The 12257-nt window shown below is 35.0% G+C and overlaps 1 protein-coding gene across 1 annotated transcript; it reads right to left on the reverse strand.

The window, feature by feature from the left end:
* Positions 1-3994: 3994 nt before the first annotated feature.
* Positions 3995-11401, reverse strand: CGNL1 (cingulin-like 1; the record flags this gene model as incomplete). The annotated part of the gene is made up of 7 exons (XM_009872091.1): positions 9821-11401; positions 8743-8837; positions 8270-8363; positions 7056-7157; positions 6205-6353; positions 5560-5695; positions 3995-4207 (listed from the first exon to the last, which is right to left on the reverse strand). Coding segments are annotated over exons 1-7 (2370 nt in total), but the record flags the coding sequence as incomplete, so codon positions are not given.
* Between the last annotated feature and the right edge of the window lie 856 nt (positions 11402-12257).

A 12257-nucleotide genomic window follows, 5' to 3' on the forward strand; every position in this document is an offset into this window, starting at 1 on the left:
ATTTGGATGAGTATTGGATGGATCTGTGCAAGGGCATAACGATGCTCTTATGCCCAAGTAATTCCTGTCATATAATTTGGTTTTTTACTGCTATCAAGACAATGTTTTTATAGATCTATTTATTAATTGTGATCCTATTGGTGTTTTCCACAGATAAAATTTTACAATTATATACCTTAAATTTATCTATCATTTTATGTAACAAAGAGTCTCTGCGATGCTCCACAATCAGTTACGTCTTCTCTTTACCTCGAGTAACTTAGATAACACCACTGTTTGGTGTTTGTACATTATTATTCTAAAATATGTTCTCAGAATATACTCTAGTTATGTTTCATTTTACATTTAAACTATATATGTCAAGCCATTTCTACAGGGCACACAGAGTATATATATCAGTACGATTTAGAATGCTTAATCTAGTTTTTGTTAAGCTTCTGCTCTATATGGGAGATTTTTATTAGCTTTGAAGAAGATATATATTATCAGGTTAAATAGAAAAAGATTCAATATTCACTTTCATTTCAAAATCATTTACAGCTCCTAAATTCACAATCACTTCATTCAGATGGGGAAAAAACAGAAATAAACAGAAATAAACAGAAATAAAGCTACAATGCTCAAAATTTTATATTATTTTCTCATTTTAAAAGGAGCATGCTTTTAGTCTGTAATGTGCAGGAGGTAACCACTATTTTTGTTGTTCCTACCACTTGCTCTGGTAAAATTCCTTCTTCCCTTTAATCATCACATGTCTTTACACATATATGTCAGTTAAAGCACACATGGCCACAAGTTTCATTGCATTCTTAAATGTGTTGATAAATTAATCAGTTTCTAACCTCCTGAGTGTCTCTTTTATCATTTTGAGGACAAAGTCAGATGCATGATGAACCTTGAATAAATTAGTCAGGGTCAGGCTTAGATAAGCCTCTTCATAACGTGATGATTACAGCTTTTTCTGAACCACATAATCTGGGCCGACTGCTCAAAACAAACACAAATCTGGAAGTGCAGTACAGTTTGCACTTGCACTCCCAAGCTCAAATTTGAATCCTACTAGTTACGACCTTTTACCTACAGTATTACATTCCAAAAGCTACTTCCAAATTTCACTGAAGCAGTGGCACTTCAGCCACAGCGCCAGAGGAGTCACGGTTAAGTAGTACAGTTCTGGCCTGCCCTATAGGTCAGATTAAAAAATATAAATTTTTGTACTACATTAAAACCAGGAGAGGATTCATATTAATTTTAGCTCTAGCACTTGGAGTTATGGAGAAATCAATTTTTAATTAGACAGTAACTTTTAAGATTATTATTAAAGCTAATTATTACCCCACAAAGGTATGTTATAGAAGAGTAAAACTTCTACTACTGTTAAATGGACAAGTTTGTCTCAGTCTTAATAAACAAGCAATGATGCTAAGAACAATCACAGCCATCTCAAGACCACCACAAGCAAAAACAACACAAAAAATGAGTAAAAAAGGTAAAACTGTAGCAAAGAAAACTAGTTATCTTAATATCTGCAGCTTTACATAAAAACCTGGTTTAAAAAAAAATTAAAAAAACAACCTACCATCACATCAGTGAGCATGAGAACAGAATCTCACATAACAAATAACCCTGCTCTATTCTCTTATCAGATAACCTTGAGTATATTTCTAACATGATTTCAAAACAGATCTATGTGGCATTCTAATCACACAGACTAAATCTATCCAACACATAGCCAACCTATCCAACACATCTAAGAGCTGAAAAATTTGTTGATTTAACACAGGCTCAAAAATTACTTCCTCTCCCCATGCATAAACTTCCTTTTTAGCCTAATACGTATCACAAAACAACTTCACTCAGTGAAAGAGTTTGGATGATACAGAAGACATATAAGAACTAACAACTTTGTAAATACAGACTCCAACACACTCTCATCTATCAAACATCTGTATCCCTATTTTCTGTTTGATAAAACACTATTACAGATTTTACACACGTTTTCCTCATTAAATACAACAGAATGGCCCTTTCCACAGATTTTTGATGTAAATTTCTAGTATTCCCATCATCCAATATAAGTATTTCCAGCTTGAGATGATATAAAATAAAAAAAGAAATCAAGAGGTAAAGTAGATCCAATGTATAAAATGTAATTTTGGATAGTGTTGAGTATTTCAGATTAATTATAAACCCAGCAATTAACATCATATGTAAGATCACAGCAGATCACTCAGCTAACTCTCTGCAGAGACTGGTTATGCTTTTCTGATAGATGACATCAAACTCAACAACTAACCTTAGCCAGCAAGCACAGATATAACGTTGATCTTAAAAAAAAAAAATAATAATTAAGGGTACTAATACTAGCAAGATTAAAAAAACAAATGACCTTCCAATTAAGCGTGACAAAAGTTTTACTGAAAACAAAACCAAAAAAAAAATCACTTGAAGTAAAATTGGGAGGGTAAAACTGGTGCTTAAAGCAATGTTAATTAATTAAATTTCACTTTTGAACATCTTATTAAATTTGCTATTAGATAGACTATGTCATGCAAGTGAATAAACGCTATTTATAATCCCTAAGCCACAGCAACTCAGTCATAGAGCTATTTCCCAGACTGTGTTATTGTTATGCCAAACAGACTACTCTTTCATTTCTTGTCAGTTGTAATTACAGTTCCATAATTGAAATACAGTAAATTACCATGCAGTAACTTTGAAAGATGGTTCATTGAGGTTAAGCTGTCACTATAATTACTGTATAATAAAAAATGATAATTTAAATGTTCTACTTTTTTCTCAAAGAAAAGATGAATTCAGTTCAAACAGCTCAGATGACTCAAATACCTTCATGGTGATGTAAACAACGAGAAACAACACATTTAAGCAAAGCCAAACAACCCCAAGTAGAAGGCCTAGACTGCATAAACTGTACATAAACTTTTCCAATCACTGAAGAAAATTGCCCATTTAAAAACAATCCTTTAAAAGAAGACATCATCAAAATTCAGTCATAAACTATCTACCCAGAATCTTCCATATGTGCCCCTATTTTGCTCATAAAGCGTAAAAAACTTCAGAAACTTCTTCCAAGTATCCAGTTTAATTTTGATTCAGTTCTACATTATGTTTTCAGCTACAACCAGTAGGATAACTGCAACACACCTAACACCAACGAGGTTAAGGTAGAAGATATAAATTAGCACAGACATTTCCAACTATAAACCTGGGCCTACAATTTTGACTTACATTACTAAAGCAGCTTGCCTGTAGAAATTTTCTCAAATACTTGACAGAAATAAAATGAGGGAAAGGGATACAGAAAAGTAATTGTAAAAATAATGCTCAAAATTTTATGAGAGCTGTTCCCTCGCAAAAGAAACTTTCAAGAAATTCCTAACTGCTATCTCTGCAAAGATAATTTCATAAAGGACATATTTGGGAAAACAGTAACAGATGTGCATATCTGAAAATTGTTCCTATTCTCCCAACTCACAATGACCTCCTGCTGATGCTGGAAGAGGCAATTCCTTCAGCTCTGTTTTCTTCCTGTCTGCTTCCAGACACTCAGTCCCTGCTGTTTAAATTGTCCTGGCACTCATCTGACTACTCCATAAATAAGGACAAAGGAAACTGAAAAACCCACAGTAGTAAGTAATTGAAGGGACAAGGTGGGACAATGTAACCAGGAAACGGGATGTGACACAAGGAACTGAAAGTAGCAACAGTGGGATGCAAACAACTGCAGCAAACTCCTAGAAGCTCCAAAATTGTAATAACTGGTTGAAGAAAGAGCCACAAGTTCAGCTGTGACAATCAAAATATTACAACAGTGTATGAAATAAAACTTATTCTCAGCAGCTAAGAATCCCCTAGCTTAAATCTTTACCTATTTATTTTGCTTAGAAAACAGTATCTGAAAGCATCTAGGATATGACATCTGAGAGAGGTAAGATTTTTCCCTGTAGAGATTAACTGTAATTACTTATTTCACCTCTGTTGCTTTCTCCAGGCTCTGTTGTAGATGGAGTAATTCTTTATCATGTTGCTCTTTAAGTTTATCCAACTCCATGTCATGGCTAGATACTTCTTCTTTTAGTGCTCCCTTTAAAGCTGTAAGCTCTCTCTCTCTTTTTCTCAAAATCTCTTCTTGTTGATCTTTTGCTATTAATACCTCTTGCAGATCCTGCTTCATTTGCATCAGCTCCTAAAAACCAAAATTAAACACAACTGCATGACAAAGAGCTCCCATAGAGGTTCTGTTTGTGTTTCAGACAAGGAAAGCATGAACTTCCCAAGGTCAACTTCAGTTCATATGACCAATGTACTTTTTGTGGCTTTTATAATAAGCTAAAAATTTACTAAACTCTAAGATTATTAGAAGTGTAACATATAGCTAATGGGCCAACATATCTGATGCTGCATAACTACCACAAGATTTTTATGACGTATGTTACGTCATCTCTAACTAAAGCAGGAGTCAAAGCTGCAAATCTCCTACCTCTAGTAGGAGATAAGTAGTCAAGAACAAAGAAAAACCTTTTATTCCCCACACTGAAAGAGAAGTGAATTCAGTGATAATTCCTTTCTACCAGAAAGAATAAACTAAGTTGCCTCTTCAAGTGCTGAAGACAAAAGAAGTGCTTCCCAATTCAGTCCATGCCTTTACACCCTTCCTCCTTCCACAATGTTCACCCTAGAAGTCACTTCCCCCTTCAAATTTCTGGGACGGAAGTGGGTAGTCAGTGAACATGAAGAATAAATATACACATGCATGTGTACAAACACAGAATAAAATAATAACAATCCTAGATCTGTTGTCTATGGTTTTGTACCCTACTTCACATTTTAACATTTAGCTTTCATTTCTTTAGCTAGTTCTTTGCAACAGTAGTATTAAGAGAAGTTAATTATTTTGGTACTACAAAGTATTAAGATAATTCTGAATTCTAATCTTTCTTTTGAACCATTATGCACTGATTCTCTTACACACCCCTACCAACAAATTTAATAAGCAGTGCTCTCTATTTCATCATCAGTATATTACTATAACCAAGGCTACAGTCAATTCCTCCTTCATCTCAAGGTGACAGAAAACCTGTAACTCTTTTGTTCCTCTTCAAACTCTATCCATTCCCTTCTGTCCCATCAATAGAGAGTCAGCAATTTAGAGACTGCTTTGGTGAGTTCTTTTAATTTTCTTAGTCAAATCTCATCTGGCCTTGCTAATATGTTCAACTCTTTTAAACTAATCTTCCCTGTTCTGACCCAAAATCCTATCTAATTTTTAAAACTGATTGAGATTATTATTTGGTAACTGTAGATAATTCCGCTGTCCCTCAACCACTATGTCATTTCCTCTCCTATCGCATAAAACAAAGGTACTTTTACTCTGTATTCCTTAATATACTCCTACTTCCTTAAGTCCCTTAATAACAGTATATTGTTTTGGACTGACAGAATAGGAAAGGCTAAGACATGTATTTCTTCTACATGTATCTTAGTTCCCATTTTTATGCAGTTCTTTTTGCAACATTCTTCTCGTACTTTATAACTAACCTCAATCAGAACCTCTTTCTCCCCTTCATCAGTATGTTTTGCACTATCCAGTTCATCATGCATCTCAGAGAGTTGGTCTTGAAGATCTCTGATCTCAGTCTGGTGTTGCTCCTGCTCCATCTTCACTTGAAAAAGCCTCATCAGGAAACATCAGAGAGAATTTTTTAATTTGTAGAAATACTAATTTGTTTTTTCAAGTACTAGAAAAATACAAGTATCTATTCCCATGTTCCCCACAAGGGAATGGGATATAAGGAAGCAGAGAAACGAAATGTCAGAGGTGTAAAAAATAAGAACTCTTTTAAGTAGATACTTAAGTGGAAAATTGTATTTTATTTTAAATCTGGTACTAGATTCTTTACTAAAGCATTCCAGTGCTTCCATATTTTAAAGACCTTAACTATATATTATGACCAAGAAATATTAAAAGCAATTCACACTAAGAGGAACACTATAAATAAAGCGATCATTCTCCTCCATCTAGATATTCTAAAACCGTGCCTCTTTTAAACAGTAGAAACATTTCCTACAATAACAAATGTCACTCTGTCTGCTTCCACAGTCTGAAGACACAGTTACCTTTAATCTGAAAGGTTTAAGAAAAGGTACAAATTCCAATGAATAACTTTTCTAAAATTAACTCACTCCTCTAGGTTATGTCTGAGTTCCTTCTCATTTTCTTCCAGTTGCTTTTTTAAGGCTTCTTTTTCACGTATATTTTCATCAAGTTGCAGCTGAAGATCTTTCAGGCTTGCTCGCGTAGCATCTCTCTCTTCTTTGGAATCTTGCCGATTCTGAATTTTGTGCAGCAAAAGTTAAGCAAGATCATTGATTAAGCATAAATAAATTAAAGGCTCCTTCTTACTATATGAAAGAAGCCTTTTCACTTGTAGAAAAGCTTATTAATTTATGAACATTAAAAGCTTTGCATGTTTATTAAAACACACAAAGCACTTCTTTTTGATTTTTATTAGAAATGTGAGAATGAAGTCTCCTTGGTACTACCTAATCAGTTTCAAGTATATTGACTCTTACAACAGACTCAAAATGCAAACAAGAAACAGAATGCAAACAAATTATTCTCATGTCTTTCAGAGCATGGCTGTACTTAACTACTTTGAATTCAGCACGACAAAAATAATGCTGTAATTAATAAACAGTATCTACATGAGTAATACAATTTGTCTCTCACTCCACATCTGTCTCATCACAGTCAACACATTAACATTTAACTTTGCATATACCTAAGGAATTATATGTGCGTGTGCCTACCATTTTTTTCACTGCTCCAAACTTCTTCTCAAATATTAAGAAAAAAAGAGATTTTTTTAAAAAGGGTAACTATGTTGCGAACAACTACACTTAAAATAAAAAGTCTTCTGTAAAAGCACAGCTATATATGGACTAAAAAAAATTAAAAAGATTCACCTGGGTGATCAATTTCACTTACAAAACTATCTGAAAGTCAATAGTTTTATAACAACAAAGTGCCATACCTGAATTTCTAGATCCAGTTTTTTCTCTAATTCTTCCACTTTCCTTTCAAGTTCTGCTTTTTGTTCCACCAATGCTTTTACTTCGGCTGAAGAATCTGAAACCTATAATTAAATAGAGTTATTTATTCCCACAAAACTATCATGTTCTTTGACAACTGTTTTTTAAAATCTGAAGTAAAATAAGGCTAATAAAGTGTAACATCACCTGCCTCAGCTTACCAAGACTTTTCATATGGGTTAAGGCAAGCTAATATTTTCAAAGGAACTTTGGTAATTCCTCAAGGCATAGTGCCAATAACACAGAAAATACACAAACCTAAAGAAAAATTCAAATTAGGCAACATATAAATTAAATCACAAGTTCTTAGGGCCAAATTTGACTGAGATATCAGCAGTTACAGAAAATGGACATCAAAGGGATTCATGCTCATATGTCAAGACTGATTTTAAGAAATTACTAAAAGAACAGTTTTTAAAGACTTGCTTTATGTTTTCATTTTGACTAATTATAGCCCATGGTAAAATAATCATCAAAAGTAAGCATTTAATCCTTCTTATGTCATCACTGCAACAACTGGGCATTTCTTCACTTTGCCATAGAATTGAAAAAACAGTGCACCGTGTAGCAGGAAACAAACTTTTTAGTATGCAGACTGTCAAATATTATTATTGTAATATGACTTTTAAAAATATCCAAGATTAAGTTGTAATTTAGAAGAGCAGTAAAGACTGTCTCCACTTAGATATCTATGTACACCACTGTAATGAGAAGATGCTCCACCATGATTTTTAAAGCTTTTTCTTTGATCTAACAAACTTTTGATGCTTAAGTTTGCCCAAGATTACTGCTCTTCTAAATTACAACTTAAAGACTGTCTCCACTTAGATATCTATGTACACCACTGTAATGAGAAGATGCTCCACCATGATTTTTAAAGCTTTTTCTTTGATCTAACAAACTTTTGATGCTTAAGTTTGCATCTCTTCCAAAATGTAGAAGCAAAATGTAGAAACTCTCCTTTACATTCTTTTTTAATTGTTAACAAATAGATTTCCCATAAATCATCTTGGTGAATGATTAAAATCAAGCTATACTCCTGAGGGACTATAAGAACAGTCTAATTAAAGTCAGTGAGAGATTCAAATTTTTAAAGTCCTGTTTGAACGCTGTGTCACTACGAAACAAGACAAAGCAATGTGAAAAAATTGTTTACCGGTGACTTTCCAGCAGCTCTTGACTTCAAAGTCTGAATTTTCTCAAAAACCAAGTTGACTTTCCTTTTTGTTGCATCATCATTATCAGCACTTCTGAAACACAGACATTACAAGTAAGCAACAAAATGATCAGAGGCGCCATTTTAACATCAAAACAAATTCAAAGTGTCCAAACCATTGAAAATCTAACACTGAGTAGAGTTTAACTCCAGAAGTATTTAAAACATAAAACATATTCTGAGGCACAAATTTCAAGTATATTTAATCAAATCCTCTACAATATCTCATGTAAGTCCTGACTGCATGGTTATTTTGAGATCTCAGAATGCCTTAAAGGACACAGCTGAGATAATTATGGAACAAACATTTCATTTAATTATAACTTGATTTTAAGTTTTATATTTTAAATGTTACAGAAAATAAGACTTTGAGAAAATACCGTCTGCTCTCCAAAAGTTAACTGTTTACTAACCCTTCCTTAAGGTAACTGTAAAGTATCTGTTTAGCAGTCTCTTCATTTGTTTGCTGTGCAAGATCTTGTTGGCCTTTTAAGAGATCAGGAGTTGCCTAAAAGGACAAGATAAAACGTCAAAAAATATAATCCTGTGAGGGCTGTAAATACAATATGTACAGCTGAAATTGCCTATTCTATTATGAAAACATTCAGGTACCATGAACCTAAAGTTCACAAAGACCTATTTGGTCTTACTGCAAGAAGAAAGAAAATACAATTTTGCATGGAGTTACTTATATTTCAGCCTTCCACTTTTGCACATTTTTGCTTAAGAATCATAGAATCATAGAACAATTCAGGTTGGAAAAGACCCTTGGGATCATCGAGTCCAACCATTAACCCTACACTACAAAGTCACCCCTAAACCATATCACCCAACATCCCATCTAAGCGACACTTGAACACATTCTGGGATGGCGACTCAACCCCCTCCCTAGGCAGTCTGTTCCAGGGTCTGACGTAGGCAGTCTGTTCCAGGGTCTGACCCCTCGTTCCATGAAGAATTTCTTCCTCATGTCCAGCCTAAACTTGCCCTGTTGCAACTTGCAACCATTCCCCCTGGTTCTGTCCCTAATTACCTGTGAGAAGAGACCAGCACCAACCTCTCTACAATGTCCTTTCAAGTAACTGTAGAGCATGATGAGGTCCCCACTCAGCCTCCTCTTCATCAATCTGAATGGCCCCAGCTCCCTCAATCGCTCCTCATAAGATCTATTCTCCAGGCTATTCACCACCTTTGTTGCCCTCTTCTGTACTCCCTCCAACACCTCATCATAACATCCTTTACAAAAATCTCCTTTGCATCCACCGTTTTCCTTTGTCCATACAAGAATAAGCTGGTTTACAAATCATGTTTTCTAAACCTGCATCTACAGGAATAATTTTTGTATTTACATTTCTTCAGAACAACTCTCCCATTTGGAAGTAATTGTGTTATGGGAGTTTGTTCTAATGAAGAGCAGAAAAATATGCATTTAAGGATATGACAGTTTTAGTATGCTAGAGTGCAAAATATAAAGAGTAAATTCAAAATTACCTGTATGTTAGGGGCAGATGAAAATGTTTTTACAGAAGTCTTGGCTCCTGAATCAGGTGGTATTGTAATTCGGTTTGGCAACAACAAAGTAGAAGTTACTGTTCTAACTTCCTCTCTCTTATTCTGCCCTGGAAGTGTACATGACCTAAACATCGAGCTCTCAGTTTCAGGTCCATTTTGTTTATGGTATTGCAAAGAATTGAAACTGCTGTTCTGAGTGTCTTTATCAGGCATTTGCAGTTTTCCAATACTTCGAGCAGAAATCTTCATCTCTTTGGAAGGTGACTTTTGATCTCTAGATAACTGCTTGTGAAGGCAAACTTTAGATGGCCTCAGTAAGTGCTCAGCTGACTTACCCACACTTTTATTGAATTCACCTAGATAATCTGAATTTACATCAAGCTCTAACGACAAGGCACTATCAACGCTTCTTGATCTTTTACGATCATCTGGATGAATTCTGTACCTCTTTCCTGACCTACCTCTTCTGTGAGGATCAACTTTCTTATCAAACTTTTCAATTAGCTGATCTACTCCTGGTAGTGACCCAGTATCAATATCACGACCAGTTCCGGGCAAAAACGGAATATATCTTCTGTTTTCATGTCGATTAACGTTGTCTGCATAGATGGCATACTCTTGGTCATCAAGTAAAAATCTGTATAAGGAATTTGCAGAAGTGGGAGTAGCTGATGAGGAAGATGATCTTCGTGAGTCATCCAATGCTGGCCCAGCTGAATCTTGTCTGCGAAAGGGAAGAACATCTGGTCTAGGTTTTCTTGTCTCTGGATAAGCAGTGGGACTAACACAGGGGGATCCTCCTGTAGATGAAAATGATTCTGAAACACACACTTCGTTGGGGCTGACTGTGCTACTGGGACAATTCCACAGCTGTTTATTTTCGTCTTCTACTGACCTGTTCAAATGCATCTTTTTTGAATTTCCTTGGGCTGGTTCTGCAAGATATGTATTTGTTTTCTGTAGGGATACTACTTTAGAAGAGGAAGTCCAAGGCTTTGCTTCACTTTTTTCATCCACAAAAGATTTAGATTTACTGCACACAGAAGACTGGCAATTATCCAAGTTCAAGTTATTCTTTTCAGGATCGTAAGGCTGAAGAAGTTCAGGGTGTCTTTGAAAGTTCAACAAATTGGAGGATTTCACAGATCCATCTTTAAAATCTGATATTCCATCTTCCTTTTCATCCAGATTAGTTATCTTTAGGCTTTTAAGCATACAGGGTTGCATGTGCTGTGTTCCAGGAAACTCTGCGTGTTCATTGGTTTTGTCCTCCAATTTAAAAACAGTATTGGAGTCTATGGCTGGCTTGCTTACAGTCTGAGAAATGACCTGCTGTTCTTTTCCAGGAGGAGGAGGAGGATTTTCTGACAAACATCCTTCTGTATTGTTTAGCACTATGTAAGGATGTCCATCAATTCCTTGGACTCTAATACTGACACCGTAAGATCCCGTCCTAGAATTTTGTGCATTTCTAGTCTTTTGAGTCTCCTCGCTTGCAAGTTCAAGAGTGACTTCATAGTCCTGCTGCACATGCTTAAACCCAGGAAAATATGGCTCCATGATTATCAGAAGATTATAGCTGAAAAGAAGAAAAATTACAAAGATGTCACAGTTTTAAATACTTCAGATTTATTTCATTTATTGCTTTATCCCATCATTCAGTGTGACTATGAAGACACATAGTAATAGGCAGAGAAACCAATATACTAGCTATACAGATCACATAATGAATGCACAAACAAGTGTCAAACTCACTGATTCTGGATCAATGTAATGCTATTTTACGTCTGTACAAGTTAAGAAATGGTTAAGATTACCTACACAGAATTGGTGCTAGATGCTTTGGAATCAAATTTTTACAACTGTACTTAGACTGTACCTTTCACAAATCAATGATCATTTTATAGCCAGCAGTGAGTCCTAGCCATATTAACATTTAAACGTAAGTCCAGGAGAGCAAAACACAACCAGGCAATTTTAGGTAATGAGTTTTAGGTAACAAAAGCGCCGCAAGGAAGGTCAATATCCTCATACCTTTAAGTGGCACTTTTATTTACCTAGGTTTCAACATGTGTTTCTAAAGACAATCAAAAATAAACTTTTTCACTTATAATCTCATTGTCATCCATAAGAATACATTTTCCTACAAATCAATTTGACAGTTCCCTAATTGCAAGCTTGTTCTAGAAAAGTCCAGTCGCTATTTTAAAACAGACACTTTGCTGAGCAACAGAAATGGAATAATACTGCCAGTATTTCCAAGGCTGATAGTACCTTTTTCAGAAGCAAGAGGAATGCTGACTCCAGCCTACATGTGCCAAAATTGTTTCAGTTCTAGAACACAATAAATTAAACCCTACCAGCACTTTTAATGTTAAATGCCATTCTTTCTGTAAAGATAAGGCTTTGTGGGTAG

Source organism: Apaloderma vittatum, unplaced genomic scaffold (assembly GCF_000703405.1).
Source record: "Apaloderma vittatum isolate BGI_N311 unplaced genomic scaffold, ASM70340v1 scaffold9236, whole genome shotgun sequence".
NCBI classification, from domain to species: domain Eukaryota; kingdom Metazoa; phylum Chordata; class Aves; order Trogoniformes; family Trogonidae; genus Apaloderma; species Apaloderma vittatum.